Source organism: Nematostella vectensis, chromosome 5, assembly GCF_932526225.1.
Source record: "Nematostella vectensis chromosome 5, jaNemVect1.1, whole genome shotgun sequence".
Taxonomy (NCBI): Eukaryota; Metazoa; Cnidaria; class Anthozoa; order Actiniaria; family Edwardsiidae; genus Nematostella; species Nematostella vectensis.
In genome coordinates, this window is record NC_064038.1 from 11,034,786 (window position 1) to 11,059,825 (window position 25,040).

General features: G+C 41.7%; 2 protein-coding genes and 2 long non-coding RNA genes across 4 annotated transcripts; 2 read left to right on the plus strand and 2 right to left on the minus strand.

Moving 5' to 3' along the window:
- The first annotated feature begins 207 nt into the window (after positions 1-207).
- On the plus strand, positions 208-5,175 carry LOC5517679 (galanin receptor 2a). Its single transcript, XM_032362171.2, has 4 exons — positions 208-1,509; positions 4,111-4,304; positions 4,694-4,783; positions 5,067-5,175. The coding sequence occupies exons 1-4, from the start codon at positions 901-903 to the stop codon at positions 5,173-5,175; spliced, it is 1,002 nt and encodes a 333-aa protein (XP_032218062.2). The 5' UTR covers positions 208-900.
- Positions 4,665-8,847, minus strand: LOC5517615 (neuropeptide FF receptor 2). The gene is made up of 3 exons (XM_001637643.3): positions 8,537-8,847; positions 7,062-8,220; positions 4,665-4,765 (listed from the first exon to the last, which is right to left on the minus strand). Exon 2 carries the CDS (start codon positions 8,129-8,131, stop codon positions 7,082-7,084), a length of 1,050 nt encoding a protein of 349 aa, XP_001637693.1. The 5' UTR covers positions 8,132-8,220; positions 8,537-8,847; the 3' UTR covers positions 4,665-4,765; positions 7,062-7,081.
- Positions 8,848-10,821: 1,974 nt separating this feature from the next.
- Positions 10,822-13,918, plus strand: LOC5517680. The gene is made up of 4 exons (XR_007308112.1): positions 10,822-10,989; positions 11,383-11,478; positions 12,207-12,372; positions 13,165-13,918. It is a non-coding gene; the product is annotated as an uncharacterized LOC5517680 (long non-coding RNA).
- Positions 13,919-22,175: 8,257 nt separating this feature from the next.
- On the minus strand, positions 22,176-24,140 carry LOC116601372. The gene is made up of 2 exons (XR_004289981.2): positions 24,011-24,140; positions 22,176-23,208 (listed from the first exon to the last, which is right to left on the minus strand). It is a non-coding gene; the product is annotated as an uncharacterized LOC116601372 (long non-coding RNA).
- Positions 24,141-25,040: the final 900 nt, after the last annotated feature.

Sequence of the window (25,040 nt, forward strand, 5' to 3'; positions counted from 1 at the left end):
TGTTCATTTTTCCTGTTTTAACGGTATGGGCGGAAATGCCACAAGATTTTCCCTCTTAATGAGTACAAGAGAACTGATGTTTTGATAGCTTCCAGTCAGCCCAAAACAACCGCGAGGGACGTTGGGACTAAGTGTGCTCTGATTGGCTGTCAGTGCCAGAGGAACCCTTAATGACGTTGATACGCGAGTAGCGATAAAAGGCACAAGTTGATTCAATTAAGTGCATTTCGCGGCCGTTCCCCTTACTAGCACGTTTTTAAATAGTCAAATTCTTCTCTGTAATCAAACCTAAATCAGAAAGTGCCACCTGGTGCAAGTCTGCGTTCGCTCGCGATCAAAGACAACTTCTTTGGATCCTTTTTCCGGTCTCCCGCAGACGAAGACTGTAGAAATACTGAAGGCAAAGTAATCGAAGAACTGTAAGGGATATTTTTAAAGCTTGTTTCCGACAAAGGTAGCGACTTCGTCCAAGTTTGGGCAACACGCGGAGAGACTGTTAAATGTCTCAGAGGAAAGGATATCTACGATCAACACTTCGTTCTGAGTTGCGAAACAAAGAAGTGCCGGTTTGGATTTAGAAGAAGGACGATAGAAAAAAGAGCTCGTAGCAGAAAAAAAAAGTGTGAAGAGAAAAGACCATCAAGAAGAAATTAAGGAGAAGGAAAGAGAGAGAGAGAGAGAGAGAGAGAGAGAGAGAGAGAGAGAGAGAGAGAGAGAAAACGACGAAAGAAAGTGGAGAATAGAAAAGCAAGTCGACAAGAGTCAAAAGGAGAGGGATAGGTCAGAAGAGAAAGGTATAAAAATAGACAAACATAATATACATAATCTGGCCGGAGGTTTGTTCCTAAAGACAGTATTTATTTCAGTGTTTATTTCCTGCTAGCCAAAACAGCTGTAAAAATGAATAGCTCTAATCTAACCACACCACCGAGCAAGGCACAAGACCTCGAGTCCCAAATAGCTATGGCAATATTCGCCGTTACCCTTGTACTTGGTGTGGTAGGAAACGGACTAGTTCTTCTAGTCGTGTTCGGAAAAGGCTCGCGTACCGTAAGTGATATTTTTATTATGAATCTCTCCATCTCAGACCTGACATTCTTAATCCTCTCCCTCGCTGTAAACACGCCCAACTTCATTGGCAATCTTGTCTACTCGGTTGGGTACTGCAAGTTCGTCTGGCCCACAATTACAGTAACGTTCTTCGCTTCAGTCTTTACTCTTTGCGCGATGGCGATGCATCGGTGCCATGGGATACTTAACCCGTTAAAGGTTAACCTAACAGAAAGGCAGGCTATTTACTGGGCTGTAGGCATATGGGGCCTGTCTTTTGTGCCCGTATTTCCACTCATGGTCGTCACGGAGATTTCTGAGGAAGGCTGTCGCGAGAATTGGAGCTTGGAGAGCTCCAAGTTCTACACCGTCGCGCTGTTTTTGCTCCAGTACATGATACCGCTTTGTGTTATTGCGGGCGCGTATAGTCAGATCATCAGAAGACTCATCCAAAGACAGGTAGGACGCAGGAGGGATGGGATGTGGGAGATGGACAAAATAGAAACATTATAATTATTATTATCATTATTATCAACTATTATGTTTTACAATGCATTTTATTCATCCGATATCGTTAAAATTAGGTTGCACCTATAAAGGCCGATATATGAAGTATATTTTCAATTTATCAGCTGTTTTTTTATGGCGATTCCATTGTTCTTGCAAAGACATCCACTTTTTTTGAAGGATTAAAATTAATTTTAAAATTGTAATAATTTTTTCCAGTTTTCATTCCGGTTTTGATCTTTTGGAATTAGGTGAAATGGTTACATAAATTTGTATATAACTCTGTAGTACTTGGGCGTTTTAAAATTTCGCCTTAATATAGAAAAGAATTATCCAAAATAATGTTTATTATGAAAACGTAAATAAGATAATTAGACGCCTTTTGTCGGTCATTCTTTAACCGGAATACACTTTAAAGGCAAAAAAGGCCGAAAACGTTTGTATTTTCCGAGCTTATTTCCTTACCTAATTGTCTCGTTTGTCATTTTTCCGATTCCTTGAGCGAAAAACAAAACTCCCCGAGGGATATCCGTGTCCTTCTATCGTATTATCCGGGATGCGTGGGAATAACATTGATACAGAGTGATCTTACAGTCAAGATTTGAAGCTTTTAAAACGTTTTTTTTAACTGACTTTTTCGCAGATTGAAATTTCACTCACATATGTCAGCTTCAGCACGTATGTTTTTTCCACTTTAAGATTATGGCCCTATCTTATCTGACGTACCTTTTGCTGCCGCAAAAGATGATGCAAAAGACGATGCAATTAAGATTTAGTTGTAAGATTTCAGTAGCGAACTAAATCCGCTTGAATTACTCTAGGAAAATCGATCGATTCTACAAGATAAAATAAATTTCTCTAGCGTAAGAAAGTCTATGATAAGAAAAGGTGGTAAGATGTTTTATTACACTCATTTTTATAAGAACCTTTTTATATGAACATCCAGCCTGAGTTTTCACAAAAATTTTAAGAACATGCTAAGAACGTGCTGAGGCTCAGAAAACAGAAAAAAATTCTTTTTTAGCCCTGATGCGTTCTAAAAATGCAGAATCAAATTCTGCTCATAGCAACAACCCTATTATTGCTATTGTTCATTAGTGTAATTCTCTTTCTAATAATTAATTGGGTATTGTATTCTTATATACACTAAAATTTAAGAACATCGTTACGAACATATTCAGCCTTAAAATGCTCCAAAAATAAGAACGGCCCAGCCTCAACTGAAAATTAGACGTTCTTATAAAAAAGAGTGTATTCGAAATAAAACCAAATGTAGTGTCACAAAATTCGAATAAGAGTAGAGTTTGTTTTGCGATGTTAAAAAATGGCAAAGGATTTAACTCTTTACGTAAAGCGTCAGAATCTGAGATTACTATTCCTTACAACAACACGCACTTCAGAAAGCAACTTAACAGCTAGGTGGGTGGGGATAAATGGGCAAGAAAAATGATAATATTAGCGAGAACCATCCCCCCATCCCCGTCCCCAGAAGTATCAAATAATTACACGAAGAAGCAAATTATAGATAATTAAAACAAAGTCTCAGAATCTGACATAACTACATGATAACAAAAAGCTCCAGAAAAGCTAAAAATGAGGGTGGGCAGAAAAAAAATCATAACCAGGAAGACATAATGAAATTGGAAATAGGAAAATTCTCCCCTTTTCCCTTTTATTAGATCAAAAATAAAAACAAACTTAAAAAAAGTTCAAGTTATTGACAACTCATTGGCTACAAAATAATTATGTACTATTTAACCACATTTTTTTTTTCATTTTTGAGTATTAAAGGCAAATGGATAAAGGCGTTAAAAAGAACCACGATTCGCCTAGGCCGGGAAAACAGGACCTGATTTGCTTGTTGTTGTTGAAAAAAAAAATCTAGGGAAAACTCTCGGCTAATACATTCGGTAAAAGCAACAAACTCAACTCACGTCGAAACCGGGAATCAAACCCGGTACCGGGGACGTTTATTGACGGATTTGGCTACTTACCAGAGTGATCTAGCTGATGCTTAATAGTTTTGTCACAAATAATTAGTACGTCTATTGAGAACCGAAAGTGGACCTTTGGCCGTTGTGGGGGTGGGGCGTTCGCACCCCTTGCACCCCCCTGGGTACGGACCTGGGTATACACGGAGTAAATTGTTCGATCAATGATGTATGACTAGAAAGACTACAGATAAGCTGTAGAATGACTAGGTGGCTAGAAAGACTTCAGACAAGCTGTAGAATGACAAGGTGACTAGAAAGACTACAGTCAGATAAGCTGTAGAATGACTAGGTGGTTTGACTAGAAAGACTACAGATAAGCTGTAGAATGACTAGGTGGTCTGCGTAGGCGTGGTGGAATCCGGTACGGAATCAATACAAGGTTGAAACGACATGTTTTACGCCTCAGGATAGTTTCGCTGACGTTTTGAGCACTGTACGAAGGGCTAACGCTCAAAACGTCAGCGAAGCTACTCTGTTTTCACGTAAAACATACTATTTCAACCTTGTGTTGATATATTACCCATGGTGCATGTTTCAAAACTCTGTTTCTCGTGCCCAGGTCCCCGGGTCCATGCTAGATGAGAATAGACACATTATCATTCGCTCAAAGAGGAAAGAAAATAATCAAATCATCAAGATAGTGGCCGTCATCGTGCTCCTCTTTGCCATCTGCATGCTTCCCCACGAGTTAGCGGGTCTTATGATCTTCTTTGGCGATGAGACGAGAAGAACGCAAGGGCAGGCATTATCGAGGTAATTTATAGATTTAGGCACTGCCTTAAAGCGGAGCTCCAAACCAAAACTTTGCTTATCATTGATTTCGTTCAATAATTTTATTAGGGGTTATACTATATATATTAGGGGGAGGGAGAGAGCCAAAATTTGAAGAGGGGGAGAAGGCCAAGATTTGCCGAGTGGAGGGAGAGGGCCAAGATTTGCCGGGGGCGGGGAGGGGGGAGGGGGGAGGGGTGGAGGGCCAAGATTTACCAGGGGCGGGGAGGGAGATGGACAAAATTTGCCGGTGGGGGGGGGGGGCAGGATTGGCCAGGGGGGGGCCCAAGATAGGGAGGGATAGTTACGCGCCTGACAAGTTCTAGATAAAGAAGACACTGATGAAAAGTATTATTTTCTGTCGTACTCAGGTATTCCCCAATGCTTCAGTATATTCATAGCTGCCTTAATCCGATGGTCTACGGAGTGCTAACGCGTCAGTTCTGCAAGGAATATCAAAGGTAGGTGATATAAACGTGGAAATTTCATTATAAAGCTGTCAGGGTGAATCAGCAAAAGCAATCACCATCATCGTCACCACTATCATCGTTTACGATCATCACTACTTAACTACCATCATAAACATCATTATCATCATCATCATCGTCGTCATCATCATAATCATTATCATCATCACCATCATCATCATCATCATCACCATCATCTTTATCAACATCATCATCATCACACCACCAGCAACGTCATCATCATCATCGTCGTCACTCATCATGATTTCCTCCCCAGATATCTCCTGATGTTACTGTGCTGTTGCCGTTACAAGAAGGTAGCAACGTTCTTAAAAAAGAACGCAAGCAAGCATGTAAAGCAAGCAATGGCGCAAGCTAGCATGTAAAGTAAGCAATGGCGCAAGCTAGCATGTAAAGTAAGCAATGACGCAAGCAAGCATGTAAGCAAGCAATGACGCAAGCTAGCATGTAAAGTAAGCAATGGCGCAAGCTAGCATGTAAAGTAAGCAATGACGCAAGCAAGCATGTAAAGTAAGCAATGGCGCAAGCAAGCATGTAAAGTAAGCAATGGCGCAAGCTAGCATGTAAAGTAAGCAATGACGCAAGCAAGCATGTAAAGTAAGCAATGGCGCAAGCAAGCATGTAAAGTAAGCAATGGCGCAAGCTAGCATGTAAAGTAAGCAATGACGCAAGCAAGCATGTAAAGTAAGCAATGGCGCAAGCTAGCATGTAAGCAAGCAATGACGCAAGCAAGCATGTAAGTAATCAATGACGCAAGCAAGCATGTAAAGCAAGCAATGACGCAAGCTAGCATGTAAGCAAGCAATGACGCAAGCTAGCATGTAAGCAAGCAATGACGCAAGCTAGCATGTAATGTAAGCAATGGCGCAAGCTAGCATGTAAAGTAAGCAATGACGCAAGCTAGCATGTAAAGTAAGCAATGGCGCAAGCAAGCATGTAAGCAAGCAATGACGCAAGCTAGCATGTAAGCAAGCAATGACGCAAGCTAGCATGTAAGCAAGCAATGACGCAAGCTAGCATGTAAGCAAGCAATGATGCAAGCTAGCATGTAAGCAAGCAATGGCGCAAGCAAGCATGTAAGCAAGCAATGACGCAAGCTAGCATGTAAAGTAAGCAATGACGCAAGCAAGCATGTAAGCAAGCAATGACGCAAGCTAGCATGTAAAGTAAGCAATGACGCAAGCTAGCATGTAAGTAAGCAATGACGCAAGCTAGCATGTAAAGTAAGCAATGGCGCAAGCTAGCATGTAAGCAAGCAGTGACGCAAGCAAGCATGTAAGCAAGCAATGACGCAAGCAAGGGATTTGTGACGCATGTTGTTATATTGATCGAGGGAGCACATACATCGTATTGTGTCAAATGTTTGAATTATAGAAATGTGTGCGAAGAGCAGGTTTCTGCGCGCATGTCCGTAATATATGACCTTGCCTATGCCTATTTGGCTGTCGGTAAAACAACTTTTTTCTTGATTCGGCAAGAACTTCGTGCCAGATAACCAGAATGAAAGATTTGAAGCTTGTCACATTTTAATTAGAATGAGTCGAATAAAATTAGTAGTTTACATTGTTTTGACAAATTGACGCCTGTCTACTTTTAGTATTCATCTTCCTTAATTTGCGTCTAGTTCTATATCTTGTTTGTTTTGCTACAGCAGCTAGGTGTCTCCGAAAGTTACCATACTACATGGCCACCCCGACAAGTCTCAAAACACTAAAAAACACTCTTGCGTCAAACAGAAGTGTTGACCACCTTTGATTATTATTGAAGATCCCTAATTATTATTGTGTAGTTCCAGAAAATATCCATACCCCCCATTGAGGGAATTTGGGGGTGGGGGGTTCAAACGCCCAGGAATTTACAGAGAGGAGGGGGAGGGGGGTAAAACGCCCTTTTTTCCTTAACAGTTACTGTATTTATTTTTCCAGGCGGTTGGAGATTTCAGAGGGTGGGGGGTCATACCTCCGACATATATTTTATGGAACTACACATTGCAGATCTTTGACTAAGAGTTATTAGAGATTTTTGTTCGTTTTAACAACAACAAAAACAACGACAACAATAATTTTATATTTTCTTGACTATCTTCTCGACGTGTTTTGTCCAGTGTCCAGCTGGACTCCCAGCAATGTAGTGTGCTGGACATGTGTTTCGTCAATACTTACTTGTAGTGTATTCTCGGATTATGCATCGCCATCGCCATTGCCATCACCCATCTTCACACCAACAACATCCAATACACATATATCTTTACCTTTCTGCCTTTGGTACGTTTTAAATACTAGTCGTTTGTTGTAGGGTGTCACCACTGCCATCACTCTCTGCGCTCTGCAATATCTTCATCCCCTCCCCTGCAAGGGGCCGATTCGCCTTTCTCCTGCATCCACCCATACAAAAGATGAATTTGCCGATTCTAAAAAAGTCATCTCGAAATCTCGACAACACGGCGCAGTAAATCAACGGATTCACACAAGAATGAAAAACAGTGGCAAGGGCAGACGCACGGTATACTTGAGAAACGATAACATTCTTGCTATGGCCAAACATCTGAAGAAGTAGTGATACGCGATAAGGAAACATGCACACAAAAAACAACACGACAATCACGGTGAGTGTCCTAATCACTTCGAAATTCTCGCGGCGGTTTGTGAGATTCAGAATGTTCCCTCTTGAGTCTTTTCGGAAGCGTGGCGCATGTGTTCGTGAGAGAGAAATTCCCATCCGAACATACGAGAACACGATAAGCGTGAATGGAATCACGAATCGAATCACGAATAACGCAACCGTGTACGCGCTCACGTAATCTTTAGATGGCCATCGGATTATGCAGATACGTTTATATTCCCAAGGCGTGGCGAAAAGGATCTTGGGTACCGCCAGGGCTAGACTCAGCACCCAGATTCCGCTGACCAGGATGCACGCCGTCCGGTTGGTAATATCTCGTTGGAATGGATTGACAATCATCTGCCAGCGATGAAGGGCCATCACAGTCAGTGTAAAGACAGCTCCACCGAGAGCGACTGTAATTACTGGAGCCATGCACTTGCATATAAATACACTGGGGTTGAATACTGCTACTCGTATGTGGATACTAAATGGTATGAATACGACTAGCATGAGGAGATCCGAGGCGGCGAGATTCAAAATGAAGATGTCATTCGGTCTCACAAGGCGTAGTCCTCTCATTGCAATCGATAGAAAGACCAGGAAGTTTCCTGTGACTCCGATGAAGAGAGTAAGGTAGTAGATGGCCAGCTCTGTTTCTTGACTAAGAAGGTTGGACCTTACTATTCGTGGTATTAACACTGTGCTGGTATTGTTCATTGTGGCGCTTTTCACGTCGTTCTCTTCACGCGCTTAGTGTTGACGCCAGGTGATAAAAACTTGTTTACCATGGAATTTCTCAGTGTTGTCTGTGAGATGATTGCGAGAATTAGAATGCGCAAATTATCCCATGTAAGATGATAAATATTGTAAAGAAAATAAAAAGTTGCGGTACTTCTAATAAAACCAAATGAATTGCAACGACAAATTGCTTAAAAAAATCACTACCACTACCAAATCATACTGCGCTAATAAAAATAATGAAAACAAGCAATGCTAAAAAGTTATTAGGAATATCTCACGGCAAAATTTTTGGAAAAACTGCCTTTTTGAAAAGAACGCGAAACGCTTAACGTTTTAGTATCTTGTTAAAACGTCTTGTAAATTGTTTACACAAGAACATACCGTATACTATCCTGGCTTGGGTTTTAGAAAATGGAATTTCCATCAGAAAAATGTATCTTCGTTAGGCAAACAGGCGGTTAGTGCCGGCGAAGTGAATACCTGACGCACACGATAAGGGGGATAAATGCGGATTAATCCACAATTTTCGTCAAACCGACGCTTTCATAGTCAGCTCACAAAAGCTTGGGTCACAGTCGAATGCGAGTATAAAGAGAGCTCTTATCTTGCTAAAAATTAAGGCTTTTTCAGCATTTGCATTTGCCTCAAGATTGACTGATACCAGTGAAAGGCAAAGGGAACCACTTCTTTATGTGTCTATAAACAATTATCATCAATGCCAGCTGTCAGTTAACAAGTTTGAGTGGCGTGAAACAGTAAAGCCAATGAGCAAATGCCCCTTGATAACTCGGTAAAATTCTCTCTTAAACGCCAGAGTGATATTTGCTCTATGTTGATTGGTGGTAATACGATGAGCCCCCTTAAATACACGAAGAGTTGACAAGGGTTGATAAATGGCTCTTCCTTTTTTTGCTCGTAAGAAGCAAAGAATCCCTTTAAAGACAAAAAGCCACTTGGGAGAGCGCGTTGTATTATTTGTCATCGTTTGAGAATTTGTGGATTATATTGACATATACCCTATTAAACTGTTCGGTGATCTTGTAAAGCATAGTACCTATACTTAATAACATCTAAAATCATCTGCTTGAACACTGCAATATAGCGGTATAGAAAAATAGACAGTCAAGAGATATGGTTGAAAAATAGACCCTTGAATTGGGGCGTACATCTAATGTGACCCAATGAATGCAAAGTGCTTTAATTCATATAGTTAATTTTCTCTTGGTATAAGAATTTAACGTCTGGTTTTGATGGGAATAATGAAGAAGACACTACGATAATGGTTTCCCCATAAAAGATTGATTCTTATTTCAATTTCTCAAAGCAACCAATTTTCAAAGATATTCAGCGCAACTGTAACGAGCGATAGTGCATGACTGAACGCGAAAAAAATATATATACAAGTAATGCCATAAAACAAATCCCCCTTTTTGTTCATAGAAGAATAACAAAGAAAAAAAATGAACCAACCAGGTTTTTCATAAGAATTTTTTTGTAAGAAATTCCAGCCTGAGATTTCAAGAAGAACAAGCTCAGAACATGCCGAGGGTGGGAAAGCAACAAAATATTGTTTTGTTTGTGTGATGCGTTTTGAAATGCAGAATTACAGGGTGGATCAAAAGTTCGTGCACTTTTTTAATTGAATAAACAACACGTTTTACAAAACAGCAGCATGACAAGTGTTGCATATAATGAAAATACTTTATGGTAGTGTGTGAATACGAAAAATCAATAGCAAGAGTGGCCTCCTTTGTTCTTTATTACAATTTTTATGCGCTTGGGTATGAAGTGAAAACGTCCCTGCACGGGAATTAGGATACTTTGTCAGCGATTTTTTAATAAACAAAAATGCATTCTCAATTTGTGTTGAATATTGTATTCAGCGAATAAAATATCTCTAACCTTTGTGCTAAATGTCTCCTGCATCGCGATTAAGCGAAATCCTTTCTCGTTATATTTCTATTTCTCTTGTCTAAAAACCCACGCTATCGTTGTTTTTAACTCTCGAAACATTTGAACGGTACTGAGTAACCATAGCCTCTTGAGTGTTCGTGACTAGCCCAAACGCTCTCCGAACCTAACTTCGTATTTAGGTTCTATATAAAATAGGGAGTGAAACAACGCTCGATTCCATTGTTTGAAAACCTGCCTAGTTACGGCCAATGTTGTGATGTTGGTATGAGACATGATTGATGAGTGACACTTCAACACTGTTGAATAAAATATTGTATGACAAACTATGTACATGTAAGACAAAAGTTAATCAAAAGTGTGCAACCTTCAAAATCCAAATTTCCTTTTTTCGTTTCAGAATAGCACATTGTCAATCAAACCAAACGCTCGTATCTGACTATGAGCTATTCTCAAACGAGACTAGGATTTTGAATTTGCTGAGGTTGCACAACAACGGATTTGGCTGTAAAATAATCAGAATTTTAACCTGGATAAATGACTGAAATTTATGTCCAACATTTTGTATATATTTAAACTTGGATACTGCCATTGTTTCTTTACTTAATACTTAGCCTATGAGGGTGCCTATTGTCTGTATGTCACAGTTGTACTGAAACCGTAGTTACTCAAACTTATATATAATATTTGAATGTTCAGGATGCGGGGCACTCTGTGTTGCCGATGGCAATTGGAAGCTCAAATATGCACACTGTATGTGGCAGGTGCCAATCAACAATAAAGGGCACTTCCCCTCCATATACACCCAAGTCTTTGTCCAGTGTCTCCTGAGGCTTTCTGTAATAAACACTGCACAGAGGCAAAAGAAGCGGGACTTCCTGATGGTCTCCATGAGTTCCTGAAATACTGTGCTAATGTAGAAGGTACAATTTAATAAATGAAATTAATATTGTCTAATACATGAATAAAAGTCAGAGCTATTATTTTTACCTATTGTGGTCCTGATAATGGCAGATATCATGTTCAGAGTCAATGCAGTTTGAATGTGGTTTGGGCAAAAGGAAACAAAGTATGCCCTACCAGTTGTAAACGTAATTTTTACTTTTCTGGTACAGTAATTGTGTACTGCAAACCAACAGTACAGTAGGGAACATGGGGAATGAATAGATTAAAGGTAGAAAAATAGCCTTTATGGTGACTTTTTACATTCGTTCCCTCAATATAACTGAAGTAATGCATAAATTTTTTTTCCAATATCAACAGATAATTATTGTTATTGAAATACACATATACTTATAGTCTTATTTGATTTGTAGGTTCCGGTCAATCATCAACATACAGCAAAGTACAGTATGTATTGCGCTTTAGAACTGTTTCAAAAACAACATAAATCAATGCAGCATCCTTTCAAGGTAAATATTCCTGATGTAATCATCAAATGGTAATGATAAGAAGAGTAGTTCACCTCAAAATTAGTAAAATCTCCATTGCCTATGCAAATTTATGAGGCTCGGTTACCAAACCTATGACGTTAATATAATTTGAAACCTTTGCTGTTTTAAAAGATTATACCTTCAAACTTGGAGATTTTACTAATTTTGAGGTGCTCTTTCCAGCTGTTGTGATAGATTTTCACTCAATGGCCTAAATGGAAAATAAAATAAAACTTGGAAAGGTCTACTCTAGAAATAGACCATTTTTATAGTTTGACCGATTTTCAACTGTTTATGCCTTTGGATGACAACTCCAAAAATGTTTGATCGTTGAAGAAGTTAATCAAAATCACTCTTATCTTATGTAATCTACCATATATTTTTTTAAAGAAAATATTTAGTTAGTAACATTAGTGTTAATAGGGTCCTGATTGGAATTTTCTAAAGGGAGGGCAAAAAAACAAATTAAAATTAAATCCTTTAGTTACCTGTCATAATTTAAGGAAGCTAAAGAAAAGAAAGAAAAGTATATATGAAAAAGCTATTATAAAAAGAGCGATTTTAAAAGTTACTAGATGTGACAGGCATTGGAGGGAAGGAATGTACATATTATCTACTGTATTGAAATGGCTTAAACTCTTTAGATACTGGATTAGATAATAATAGAATGCCACAGAAGCATAATTGTATCATATTTTTTCCTTCAGGTACTGCAGCGTTCCTAAGAACCAATGCTGCCTTTTTAAAGTGCAAGGAACTTGAAGCTGAGAAGTGCAACAAAGACACCGGGGGGAAATCACACTCCACTCGTGGTCTCGTGGAATATTCTTTGTTGTCAGTGGTGGAGGCAACATACTGGCAACCTCTATACAGGTAATTACGAATGCTTGACGTAAGCTCATTTGTTCTTTTTATTATTCTTTACAGAAAATTCAAACAGCACAACGAGAACTAGAACTGTTTTTTAACTTAATAACTATACATTTGGCCTAAGGCCTCATGGTCTATTGAATCATAGTCCAATCGGCCGCGAGGTCTAATAGTTAAGTATTTTACCTCTGATAATAAAAGGCCAGAAAACAGAAACATGCTAAGAAAAATATAAGATAACTTTTAAAACGATAAATGCCACATCAGGATTAGTTTTTAATTTTGTATCGGTCGTCATACTCTGTGCACTTAACCACACTTTTGATGGTATGTTATATATATTTAACGGTATAGTTATAACGTGGTAACTCCATTAAGCGGCCGATCTCTATTGAGCGGCCACTTTGCAAGATCTCAAGGGTATGAAGATATACCACAGTTCATATCCCAGTGATGAATTTTCACACGCGCTCATTGGTCAATACGGGTCACGTGCACATTTTCACAGGACAAATTTCAGTCGATAAAGGCAGAGTCGGTCTGTTCATTTTTCCTACCATTTCTCATCCTTGGACATTATCCGCCGATAACCCAGCCGCCAGAAGGGGTTTATTTAATAAATAACATCTCTGGCTGAAAATTCTGACATATTGAAATTCAGGAAATTCCTTTGATCCTCTAAATCAAAATATACTGTTCTTATTCAAATGTTAAGTTTAGTCGTTGCTTTTATTGTCTTGATGGTCAGCATTACACGCCCACGTAAATCTTGATTACCGCTTTCCATATTTTTAGGTCGGAGTCTCCAACACAGGCCTTTCTGGTTCTGGCCATGTATCTTGTTGAAAGTGGGATGCCACACAAGGAAGTCGAGGAACGAATGCGGAGAACCATCGTGGCGTATGAAATAACATGTGCCACGTGGATGGCATGAATAAAGTGGCGAAGGAGCCACTCCCCTTCCCTGCCCCACTAGACCGACTCTGGTCGTTGATAGTGAAGGTGATCGCCTGCCTTCATATCAAAAACCACACGGACGAGAGGTGCAAATTGATGTACAGCCCAGATGAGAGGATGTCGGCCGAATACAACACCATGGCGGCCGAGCAAACCTTCACCTGGGCTGCACCAGTTCTTCTTTTTGCATCGCGGATTGAAGAGAAGAAACCTATATACAGAGCGCTGCCACAAGATGAACAAGCTGCCGGTGCTACCAAAAAAAAGCAAGCCCTGGCATGACCAGTAGTAACAAGCAATATTACACAAGCTACAAAAAAAAGCTAACAAGCTGGAACTTGCATTGATTATTTCGCACGTTACGATTTGATAACTTTTATTTACCTACGGTAACGCTCTTATCAACCAACCCGTACCATGTCTAGTTGAAACAATTTTATAGATGTTGCATTAACTAATACTCGCGAGTATTCATAAGACAATCGTCAAGTAGAAGTAATGGTTAAAGAGTATAGTTTTTATGAGCTATTAAAGTTACACATTAAAATGCTCAAGAAACTGAATAAATCATTCATACCATGCCTTGTCTAAATGGCCTAGTCTGTGTGTTATCTAGAACTAAGTACGCTTGTTACCGTTGTTCATGTTACCCACGCCACTAGTGTGTCTAGTCTGTGTTATCTAGAACTAAGTACGCTTGTTACTGTTGTTCATGTTACCCACGCCACTAGTGTGTCTAGTCTGTGTGTTACATAAAACCTTAGTACGCTTGTTACTGTTGTTCATGTTATCCACGCCACTAGTGTGTCTAATCTGTGTGTTACATAGAACCTTAGTACGCTTGTTACTGTTGTTCATGTTACCCACGCCACTAGTGTGCCTAGTCTGTGTGTTATCTTAAACCTTAGTACGCTTGTTACCGTTGTTCATGTTACCCACGCCACTAGTGTGCCTAGTCTGTGTGTTACATAGAACCTTAGTACGCTTGTTACCGTTGTTTATGTTACCCACACCACCAGTGTGCCTAGTCTGTGTGTTATCTAGAACCTTAGTACGCTTGTTACCGTTGTTCATGTTACCCACGCCACTAGTGTGCCTAGTCTGTGTGTTATCTAGAACCTTAGTACGCTTGTTACCGTTGTTCATGTTACCCACGCCACTAGTGTGCCTAGTCTGTGTGTTATCTAGAACCTTAGTACGCTTGTTACTGTTGTTCATATTACCCACGCCACTAGTGTGCATAGTCGGTGTGTTACATAAAACCTTAGTACGCTTGTTACCGTTGTTCATGTTACCCACGCCACTAGTGTGCCTAGTCTGTGTGTTATCTAGAACCTTAGTACGCTTGTTACTGTTGTTCATGTTACCCACTCCACCAGTGTGCCTAGTCTGTGTGTTATCTAGAACCTTAGTACGCTTGTTACTGTTGTTCATATTACCCACGCCACTAGTGTGCATAGTCTGTGTGTTACATAGAACCTTAGTACGCTTGTTACCGTTGTTCATGTAACCACGCCACTAGTGTGCCTAGTCTGTGTGTTACATAGAACCTAAGTACGCTTGTTACTGTTGTTCATGTTACCCACGCCACTAGTGTGCCTAGTCTGTGTGTTACATAGAACCTTAGTACGCTTGTTACCGTTGTCCATGTTACCCACGCCACTAGTGTGCCTAGTCTGTGTGTTATCTAGAACCTTAGTACGCTTGTTACCGTTGTTCATGTTACCCACGCCACTAGTGTGCCTTGTCTGTGTGTTACATAGAACCTTAGTACGCTTGTTACCGTTGTTCATGTTACCCACGCCACTAGTGTGCCTAGTCTGTGTGTTATCTAGAACCTTAGTACGCTTGTTACCGTTGTTCATGTTACCCACGCCACTAGTGTGCCTAGTCTGTGTGTTATCTAGAACCTTAGTACGCTTGTTACCGTTGTTCATGTTACCCACGCCACTAGTGTGCCTAGTCTGTGTGTTATCTAGAACCTCAGTACGCTTGTTACTGTTGTTCATATTACCCACGCCACTAGTGTGCATAGTCGGTGTGTTACATAAAACCTTAGTACGCTTGTTACCGTTGTTCATGTTACCCACGCCACTAGTGTGCCTAGTCTGTGTGTTATCTAGAACCTTAGTACGCTTGTTACTGTTGTTCATGTTACCCACTCCACCAGTGTGCCTAGTCTGTGTGTTATCTAGAACCTTAGTACGCTTGTTACTGTTGTTCATATTACCCACGCCACTAGTGTGCATAGTCTGTGTGTTATCTAGAACCTTAGTACGCTTGTTACCGTTGTTCATGTAACCACGCCACCAGTGTGCCTAGTCTGTGTGTTATCTAGAACCTTAGTACGCTTGTTACCGTTGTTCATGTTACCCACGCCACTAGTGTGCCTAGTCTGTGTGTTATCTAGAACCTTAGTACGCTTGTTACCGTTGTTCATGTTACCCACGCCACTAGTGTGCCTAGTCTGTGTGTTATCTAGAACCTTAGTACGCTTGTTACCGTTGTTCATGTTACCCACGCCACTAGTGTGCCTAGTCTGTGTGTTATCTAGAACCTTAGTACGCTTGTTACCGTTGTTCATGTTACCCACGCCACTAGTGTGCCTAGTCTGTGTGTTATCTAGAACCTTAGTACGCTTGTTACCGTTGTTCATGTTACCCACTCCACCAGTGTGCCTAGTCTGTGTGTTATCTAGAACCTTAGTACGCTTGTTACTGTTGTTCATATTACCCACGCCACTAGTGTGCCTAGTCTGTGTGTTACATAGAACCTTAGTACGCTTGTTACCGTTGTTCATGTTATCCACGCCACTAGTGTGCCTAGTCTGTGTGTTACATAGAACCTTAGTACGCTTGTTACCGTTGTTCATATTACCCACGCCACTAGTGTGCATAGTCTATGTGTTACATAAAACCTTAGTACGCTTGTTACCGTTGTTCATGTTACCCACGCCACTAGTGTGCCTAGTCTGTGTGTTATCTAGAACCTTAGTACGCTTGTTACTGTTGTTCATATTACCCACGCCACTAGTGTGCATAGTCTGTGTGTTACATAAAACCTTAGTACGCTTGTTACCGTTGTTCATGTTACCCACGCCACTAGTGTGCCTAGTCTGTGTGTTATCTAGAACCTTAGTACGCTTGTTACTGTTGTTCATGTTACCCACTCCACCAGTGTGCCTAGTCTGTGTGTTATCTAGAACCTTAGTACGCTTGTTACTGTTGTTCATATTACCCACGCCACTAGTGTGCCTAGTCTGTGTGTTACATAGAACCTTAGTACGCTTGTTACCGTTGTTCATGTTATCCACGCCACTAGTGTGCCTAGTCTGTGTGTTACATAGAACCTTAGTACGCTTGTTACCGTTGTTCATGTTACCCACACCACCAGTGTGCCTAGTCTGTGTGTTATCTAGAACCTTAGTACGCTTGTTACCGTTGTTCATGTTACCCACGCCACTAGTGTGCCTAGTCCGTGTGTTATCTAGAACCTTAGTACGCTTGTTACCGTTGTTCATGTTACCTACGCCACTAGTGTGCCTAGTCTGTGTGTTATCTAGAACCTTAGTACGCTTGTTACCGTTGTTCATGTTACCCACGCCACTAGTGTGCCTAGTCTGTGTGTAATCTAGAACCTTAGTACGCTTGTTACCGTTGTTCATGTTACCCACGCCACTAGTGTGCCTAGTCTGTGTGTTATCTAGAACCTTAGTACGCTTGTTACTGTTGTTCATGTTACCCACTCCACCAGTGTGCCTAGTCTGTGTGTTATCTAGAACCTTAGTACGCTTGTTACTGTTGTTCATATTGCCCACGCCACTAGTGTGCATAGTCTGTGTGTTACATAAAACCTTAGTACGCCTGTTACCGTTGTTCATGTTACCCACGCCACTAGTGTGCCTAGTCTGTGTGTTACATAAAACCTTAGTACGCTTGTTACCGTTGTTCATGTTACCCACGCCACTAGTGTGTTATCTAGAACCTTTGTACGCTTGTTACTGTTGTTCATGTTACCCACGCCACCAGTGTGCCTAGTCTGTGTGTTACATAGAACCTTTGTACGCTTGTTACCGTTGTTCATGTTACCCACGCCACTAGTGTGCCTAGTCTGTGTGTTATCTAGAACCTTAGTACGCTTGTTACTGTTGTTCATGTTACCCACGCCACCAGTGTGCCTAGTCTGTGTGTTACATAGAACCTTAGTACGCTTGTTACCGTTGTTCATGTTACCCATGCCACTAGTGTGCCTAGTCTGTGTGTTACATAGAACCTTAGTACGCTTGTTACTGTTGTTCATGTTACCCACGTCACTAGTGTGCCTAGTCTGTGTGTTACATAGAACCTTAGTACGCTTGTTACCGTTGTTCATGTTACCCACGCCACTAGTGTGCATAGTCTGTGTGTTACATAAAACCTTAGTACGCTTGTTACCGTTGTTCATGTTACCCATGCCACTAGTGTGCCTAGTCTGTGTGTTATCTAGAACCTTAGTACGCTTGTTACCGTTGTTCATGTTACCCACGCCACCAGTGTGCCTAGTCTGTGTGTTACATAGAACCTTTGTACGCTTGTTACCGTTGTTCATGTTACCCACGCCACTAGTGTGCCTAGTCTGTGTGTTATCTAGAACCTTAGTACGCTTGTTACCGTTGTTCATGTTACCCACGCCACTAGTTGTCCTAGTCTGTGTGTTACATAGAACCTTAGTACGCTTGTTACTGTTGTTCATGTTACCCACGCCACTAGTGTGCCTAGTCTGTGTGTTACATAGAACCTTAGTACGCTTGTTACTGTTGTTCATGTTACCCACTCCACCAGTGTGCCTAGTCTGTGTGTTATCTAGAACCTTAGTACGCTTGTTACTGTTGTTCATATTACCCACGCCACTAGTGTGCCTAGTCTGTGTGTTACATAGAACCTTAGTACGCTTGTTACCGTTGTTCATGTTATCCACGCCACTAGTGTGCCTAGTCTGTGTGTTACATAGAACCTTAGTACGCTTGTTACCGTTGTTCATATTACCCACGCCACTAGTGTGCATAGTCTATGTGTTAAATAAAACCTTAGTACGCTTGTTACCGTTGTTCATGTTACCCACGCCACTAGTGTGCCTAGTCTGTGTGTTATCTAGAACCTTAGTACGCTTGTTACTGTTGTTCATATTACCCACGCCACTAGTGTGCATAGTCTGTGTGTTACATAAAACCTTAGTACGCTTGTTACCGTTGTTCATGTTACCCACGCCACTAGTGTGCCTAGTCTGTGTGTTATCTAGAACCTTAGTACGCTTGTTACTGTTGTTCATGTTACCCACTCCACCAGTGTGCCTAGTCTGTGTGTTATCTAGAACCTTAGTACGCTTGTTACTGTTGTTCATATTACCCACGCCACTAGTGTGCCTAGTCTGTGTGTTACATAGAACCTTAGTACGCTTGTTACCGTTGTTCATGTTATCCACGCCACTAGTGTGCCTAGTCTGTGTGTTACATAGAACCTTAGTACGCTTGTTACCGTTGTTCATGTTACCCACACCACCAGTGTGCCTAGTCTGTGTGTTATCTAGAACCTTAGTACGCTTGTTACCGTTGTTCATGTTACCCACGCCACTAGTGTGCCTAGTCTGTGTGTTATCTAGAACCTTAGTACGCTTGTTACTGTTGTTCATATTACCCACGCCACTAGTGTGCATAGTCTGTGTGTTACATAAAACCTTAGTACGCTTGTTACCGTTGTTCATGTTACCCACGCCACTAGTGTGCCTAGTCTGTGTGTTATCTAGAACCTTAGTACGCTTGTTACTGTTGTTCATGTTACCCACTTCACCAGTGTGCCTAGTCTGTGTGTTATCTAGAACCTTAGTACGCTTGTTACTGTTGTTCATATTACCCACGCCACTAGTGTGCCTAGTCTGTGTGTTACATAGAACCTTAGTACGCTTGTTACCGTTGTTCATGTTATCCACGCCACTAGTGTGCCTAGTCTGTGTGTTACATAGAACCTTAGTACGCTTGTTACCGTTGTTCATGTTACCCACACCACCAGTGTGCCTAGTCTGTGTGTTATCTAGAACCTTAGTACGCTTGTTACCGTTGTTTATGTTACCCACGCCACTAGTGTGCCTAGTCCGTGTGTTATCTAGAACCTTAGTACGCTTGTTACCGTTGTTCATGTTACCTACGCCACTAGTGTGCCTAGTCTGTGTGTTATCTAGAACCTTAGTACGCTTGTTACCGTTGTTCATGTTACCCACGCCACTAGTGTGCCTAGTCTGTGTGTAATCTAGAACCTTAGTACGCTTGTTACCGTTGTTCATGTTACCCACGCCACTAGTGTGCCTAGTCTGTGTGTTATCTAGAACCTTAGTACGCTTGTTACTGTTGTTCATGTTACCCACTCCACCAGTGTGCCTAGTCTGTGTGTTATCTAGAACCTTAGTACGCTTGTTACTGTTGTTCATATTGCCCACGCCACTAGTGTGCATAGTCTGTGTGTTACATAAAACCTTAGTACGCTTGTTACCGTTGTTCATGTTACCCACGCCACTAGTGTGCCTAGTCTGTGTGTTACATAAAACCTTAGTACGCTTGTTACCGTTGTTCATGTTACCCACGCCACTAGTGTGTTATCTAGAACCTTTGTACGCTTGTTACTGTTGTTCATGTTACCCACGCCACCAGTGTGCCTAGTCTGTGTGTTACATAGAACCTTTGTACGCTTGTTACCGTTGTTTATGTTACCCACGCCACTAGTGTGCCTAGTCTGTGTGTTATCTAGAACCTTAGTACGCTTGTTACTGTTGTTCATGTTACCCACGCCACCAGTGTGCCTAGTCTGTGTGTTACATAGAACCTTAGTACGCTTGTTACCGTTGTTCATGTTACCCATGCCACTAGTGTGCCTAGTCTGTGTGTTACATAGAACCTTAGTACGCTTGTTACTGTTGTTCATGTTACCCACGTCACTAGTGTGCCTAGTCTGTGTGTTACATAGAACCTTAGTACGCTTGTTACCGTTGTTCATGTTACCCACGCCACTAGTGTGCATAGTCTGTGTGTTACATAAAACCTTAGTACGCTTGTTACCGTTGTTCATGTTACCCATGCCACTAGTGTGCCTAGTCTGTGTGTTATCTAGAACCTTAGTACGCTTGTTACCGTTGTTCATGTTACCCACGCCACCAGTGTGCCTAGTCTGTGTGTTACATAGAACCTTTGTACGCTTGTTACCGTTGTTCATGTTACCCACGCCACTAGTGTGCCTAGTCTGTGTGTTATCTAGAACCTTAGTACGCTTGTTACCGTTGTTCATGTTACCCACGCCACTAGTTGTCCTAGTCTGTGTGTTACATAGAACCTTAGTACGCTTGTTACTGTTGTTCATGTTACCCACGCCACTAGTGTGCCTAGTCTGTGTGTTACATAGAACCTTAGTACGCTTGTTACTGTTGTTCATGTTACCCACGTCACTAGTGTGCCTAGTCTGTGTGTTACATAGAACCTTAGTACGCTTGTTACCGTTGTTCATGTTACCCACGCCACTAGTGTACCTAGTCTGTGTGTTACATAGAACCTTAGTACGCTTGTTACTGTTGTTCATGTTAACCACGCCACTAGTGTGCCTAGTCTGTGTGTTACATAGAACCTTAGTACGCTTGTTACCGTTGTTCATGTTACCCACGCCACTAGTGTGCCTAGTCTGTGTGTTATCTAGGACCTAAGTACGCTTGTTACCGTTGTTCATGTTACCCACGCCACTAGTGTGCCTAGTCTGTGTGTTATCTAGAACCTTAGTACGCTTGTTACCGTTGTTCATGTTACCCACGCCACTATGTGCCTAGTCTGTGTGTTACATAGAACCTTAGTACGCTTGTTACCGTTGTCCATGTTACCCACGCCACTAGTGTGCCTAGTCTGTGTGTTATATAGAACCTTAGTACGCTTGTTACCGTTGTTCATGTTACCCACGCCACTATGTGCCTAGTCTGTGTGTTATCTAGAACCTTAGTACGCTTGTTACCGTTGTTCATGTTACCCACGCCACCAGTGTGCCTAGTCTGTGTGTTATCTAGAACCTTAGTACGCTTGTTACCGTTGTTCATATTACCCACGTCACTAGTGTGCCTAGTCTGTGTGTTACATAGAACCTTAGTACGCTTGTTACTGTTGTTCATGTTACCCACGCCACTAGTGTGCCTAGTCTGTGTGTTATATAGAACCTTAGTACGCTTGTTACCGTTGTTCATGTTACGCACGCCACAAGTGTGCCTAGTCTGTGTGTTATCTAGAACCTTAGTACGCTTGTTACCGTTGTTCATGTTAGCCACTCCACTAGTGTGCCTAGTCTGTGTGTTACATAGAACCTTAGTACGCTTGTTACCGTTGTTCATGTTAGCCTCGCCACTAGTGTGCCTAGTCTGTGTTACATAGAACCTTAGTACGCTTGTTACCGTTGTTCTTGTTAGCCACGCCACTAGTGTGCCTAGTCTGTGTGTTATATAGAACATTAGTACGCTTGTTACCGTCGTTCATGTTATCCACGCCACTAGTGTGCCTAGTGTGTGTGTTACGGCCGCTGGTTGCTACATCATCGCAGATTAAAGGGGTTGAAGGTTGCGGGAATGAGGGAGGGTGGTTTGAGGGGGGAGGAGGGGTGGATGAGTGAAGATCTAAAACAACTTGCCTGTTTGCTTGCGTCTTCCCGTGCATCTTTTTGATGACAGAAGCACGAATAAAATAAGATCTATTTCATTTATATAACAATTATATTTTCTTACGCTAGTTTCGGTAAGGCGCGCTCATGTTGACGCCAAGCGTGCGTGGATCCTCTGATAACAAATGGAGCCTTTTGACCAATCAGAGCGCACGATTTACTAGTGTCGTTAAAATAAGATACATATTATTATTATATTAAAAGCCACTTTTTTGACGCCATTGGATGTGCGAAAATAAGACTATTTTGTAACATTTATTGATTAAATTACATAGCATACTTTAATTCCAGATTATTAATGAGATTATCAATAAGAAGAAAATGAGGTTTACATGATCAAGCCGAGTATTGAATATTCAGAGAACTGGTTCTGAGAAGTCACTAAAAGTCACCAGATAAACTGCAAACGCGCATGCGATTTGCTGCGTCTCCGGTGAACACGGTGAGAGGATCGACGCGTTACCTTGGTAACTTCATTTGTGAATGCAGTCTCAGCTACATCGCAAAGGATTTCGGGTAGCTCTACGTTGTGACGTAACCACGTCCGAATAGTATCCAGCGGCCTTACCCAACAATAGTCACGCGCGAGAACGTAGATGACTCCCCGTGGTAGACTTACGTATGAGTTGACCACACTCCGAGCACGTGAATGACTTGCCTCTACGCAGCTGACAAACACTAGGATCACGTGCTCAACAAGTGAAAAGATCGTGCTGATGATATTGGTTATAACTAGGGACGGGATGAATATCGCGGCGTCGCAGATGTAAGACACGAACCCGAGGATCGGCACGGCGCGTGCGCGGTATGTGAGGTGCTGGATTCGAATGATGTTATCGCGGGCGCGTAGCATGACCATTAGTGCTCCAAAGCAAAGAAAGGCTGCCAGAGCACACAGCGAGCTCAGCAAAGGGTGCTGCCATTATCATCCCACCAATGATGAAGGGCGAGGCACAAAGAAGCACGAACCCATCAATCAGAGTCACCGGGATTAGTGACATCACCAGGCTGGTGCCAAGAAGTGAGGATAGCACAGGGTGTCCGTGGATCTGGGTACGCACTCTTTGCATTGAGACGTTGGCTTTGGCGATGTAAGCAGACTGGACGTCTTGGAATCGCTCACGTGCAATGTGGAAATTCAGTGTAACCAAATCCATTTGGAAGTCAATAACTGGAATAAAAATTAAACGAATGTTTGTATTTTCAAACCACTAATGTGGATGGTGCTGCAAATAACTATTTTGGTGAATTTATTTTTGCAGTCAAAACATCCACATTAAAAATGCCTCGCAAAAGTTGTTTAAAAGTGATAACTAATTTTTAATAGTGTTATGTGGTCTGATGGAAGAGATGTGGAAACCACCGATGGCGAGCTAACCAATCGTGGTGGCGAGTTAACCAATCGTGGTGGCGAGTTAACCAATCGTGGTGGCGAGTTAACCAGTCGTGGTGGCGAGTTAACCAATCGTGGTGGCGAGTTAACCAATCGTGGTGGCGAGTTAACCAGTCGTGGTGGCGAGTTAACCAGTCGTGGTGGCGAGTTAACCAGTCGTGGTGGCGAGTTAACCAGTCGTGGTGGCGAGTTAACCAGTCGTGGTGGCGAGTTAACCAGTCGTGGTGGCGAGTTAACCAGTCGTGGTGGCGAGTTAACCAGTCGTGGTGGCGAGTAAACCAGTCGTGGTGGCGAGTTAACCAGTCGTGGTGGCGAGTTAACCAGTCGTGGTGGCGAGTTGGTTGGTGGCGAGTTAATGTTGGTATGAGTTCGTAAACCGTGGGACCATTGTAATTTTTAAAACTCGTCTAAAAACAACTTAAACTACAATGTTTTCTTGCGGGTTATCACTCGTTTTTCAGTGAAAACCACATGAACTTATGCAAGTGTTAAGAATATTTGACTGTTGTTGTAAACAATGTGTATAGCGTTTGCGTCTCACAACAACTTCATAAGACAACAACTAAATTAAATTGCTTACCTTTCTCGTTTTTACCTTTTATCTCAAGAATAGTACGAGTTTAAAATCTTCAAAAAGTCGGCTTGTTGATAGCGCAAGGGTCAACCAACAAATGAAGTTTGGGCTCATTAGCAACAATTTATTACGCCCGCTAATGAAATAACAACAATGGGATAATGATAATTAGCCCCGCAAGAAATACGGGCCTTCTCAATGTTTTATTATTGTTACGTTTTAATCATCAAGGAAAAGAAAGCGATAAATGATTGATCACATGCTGATGCGATTCAGGCGCGCGCTCAGACTGGTGCAAATTCGGCTGTCATGGCTACCATGAACAGTCGATCTTGCTGTTATGCAAAGTTTGGTGTCCGGGGAGCGTATATATTTTAATTTCTATACAAAAACATGAGTATTCTCTTATTCAAAACCGACGTTTCGGCATGTGCTTGCTATTTCTAGATACAAAATCAATCAAGCGTTTAGAAATGACGTTAACAATTAGATAACCCAAGCGCGCGCTTCGCACGGACTTTTGGCCTGAGTCTTTTCACACCGTTTAAACGCACAATCGATACAAACTTTTTTATCTGCATCCTTGTCATCTTTTCTTGCTTATTTCTATCTCATTTCCCGCTGTTTCGCCGCGCTGTAGGTCGCGTGCGGAGCTCCATAGATATAGAAATATGGTATAGCTATGCGACTTGATTTTTGTGGTCATCGTGCGGGTACCCTGTGGTTTCACACGCCAAGTCAGCCAGTCAGTCAGCCGCGCAACTCCCAGCTCCCACTCGGCCCTAAAATGGCGACGGTTGTTTTCAATCTTTTATCAACCAGGGACTACCTGAGGGCCAAGATGAATGATAAAGACTGGAAACCATAATGTCTTGTTATTTCAAACCTCCACACCCATGGTCCCGTTAAAGGGTGGAGGATTAGCCTTTAACCATAAACAATAAAAGCCCCCCACCCTTCGTAAACAAACTGTAGTCCTGGGTGCCCTACCCTTCGTAAACAAACTGTAGTCCTGGGTGCCCCACCCTTCGTAAAC

Coding starts and splice junctions, on each gene's coding strand:
- LOC5517615 (XM_001637643.3), bottom strand. CDS start 8,131: ATGAACAATACCAGCACAGTGTTAATACCACGAATAGTAAGGTCCAAC.
- LOC5517679 (XM_032362171.2), top strand. CDS start 901: ATGAATAGCTCTAATCTAACCACACCACCGAGCAAGGCACAAGACCTC. Junction 1,510..4,110: donor GAAGACTCATCCAAAGACAG/GTAGGACGCAGG, acceptor TCTCGTGCCCAG/GTCCCCGGGTCCATGCTAGA. Junction 4,305..4,693: donor CAAGGGCAGGCATTATCGAG/GTAATTTATAGA, acceptor TGTCGTACTCAG/GTATTCCCCAATGCTTCAGT.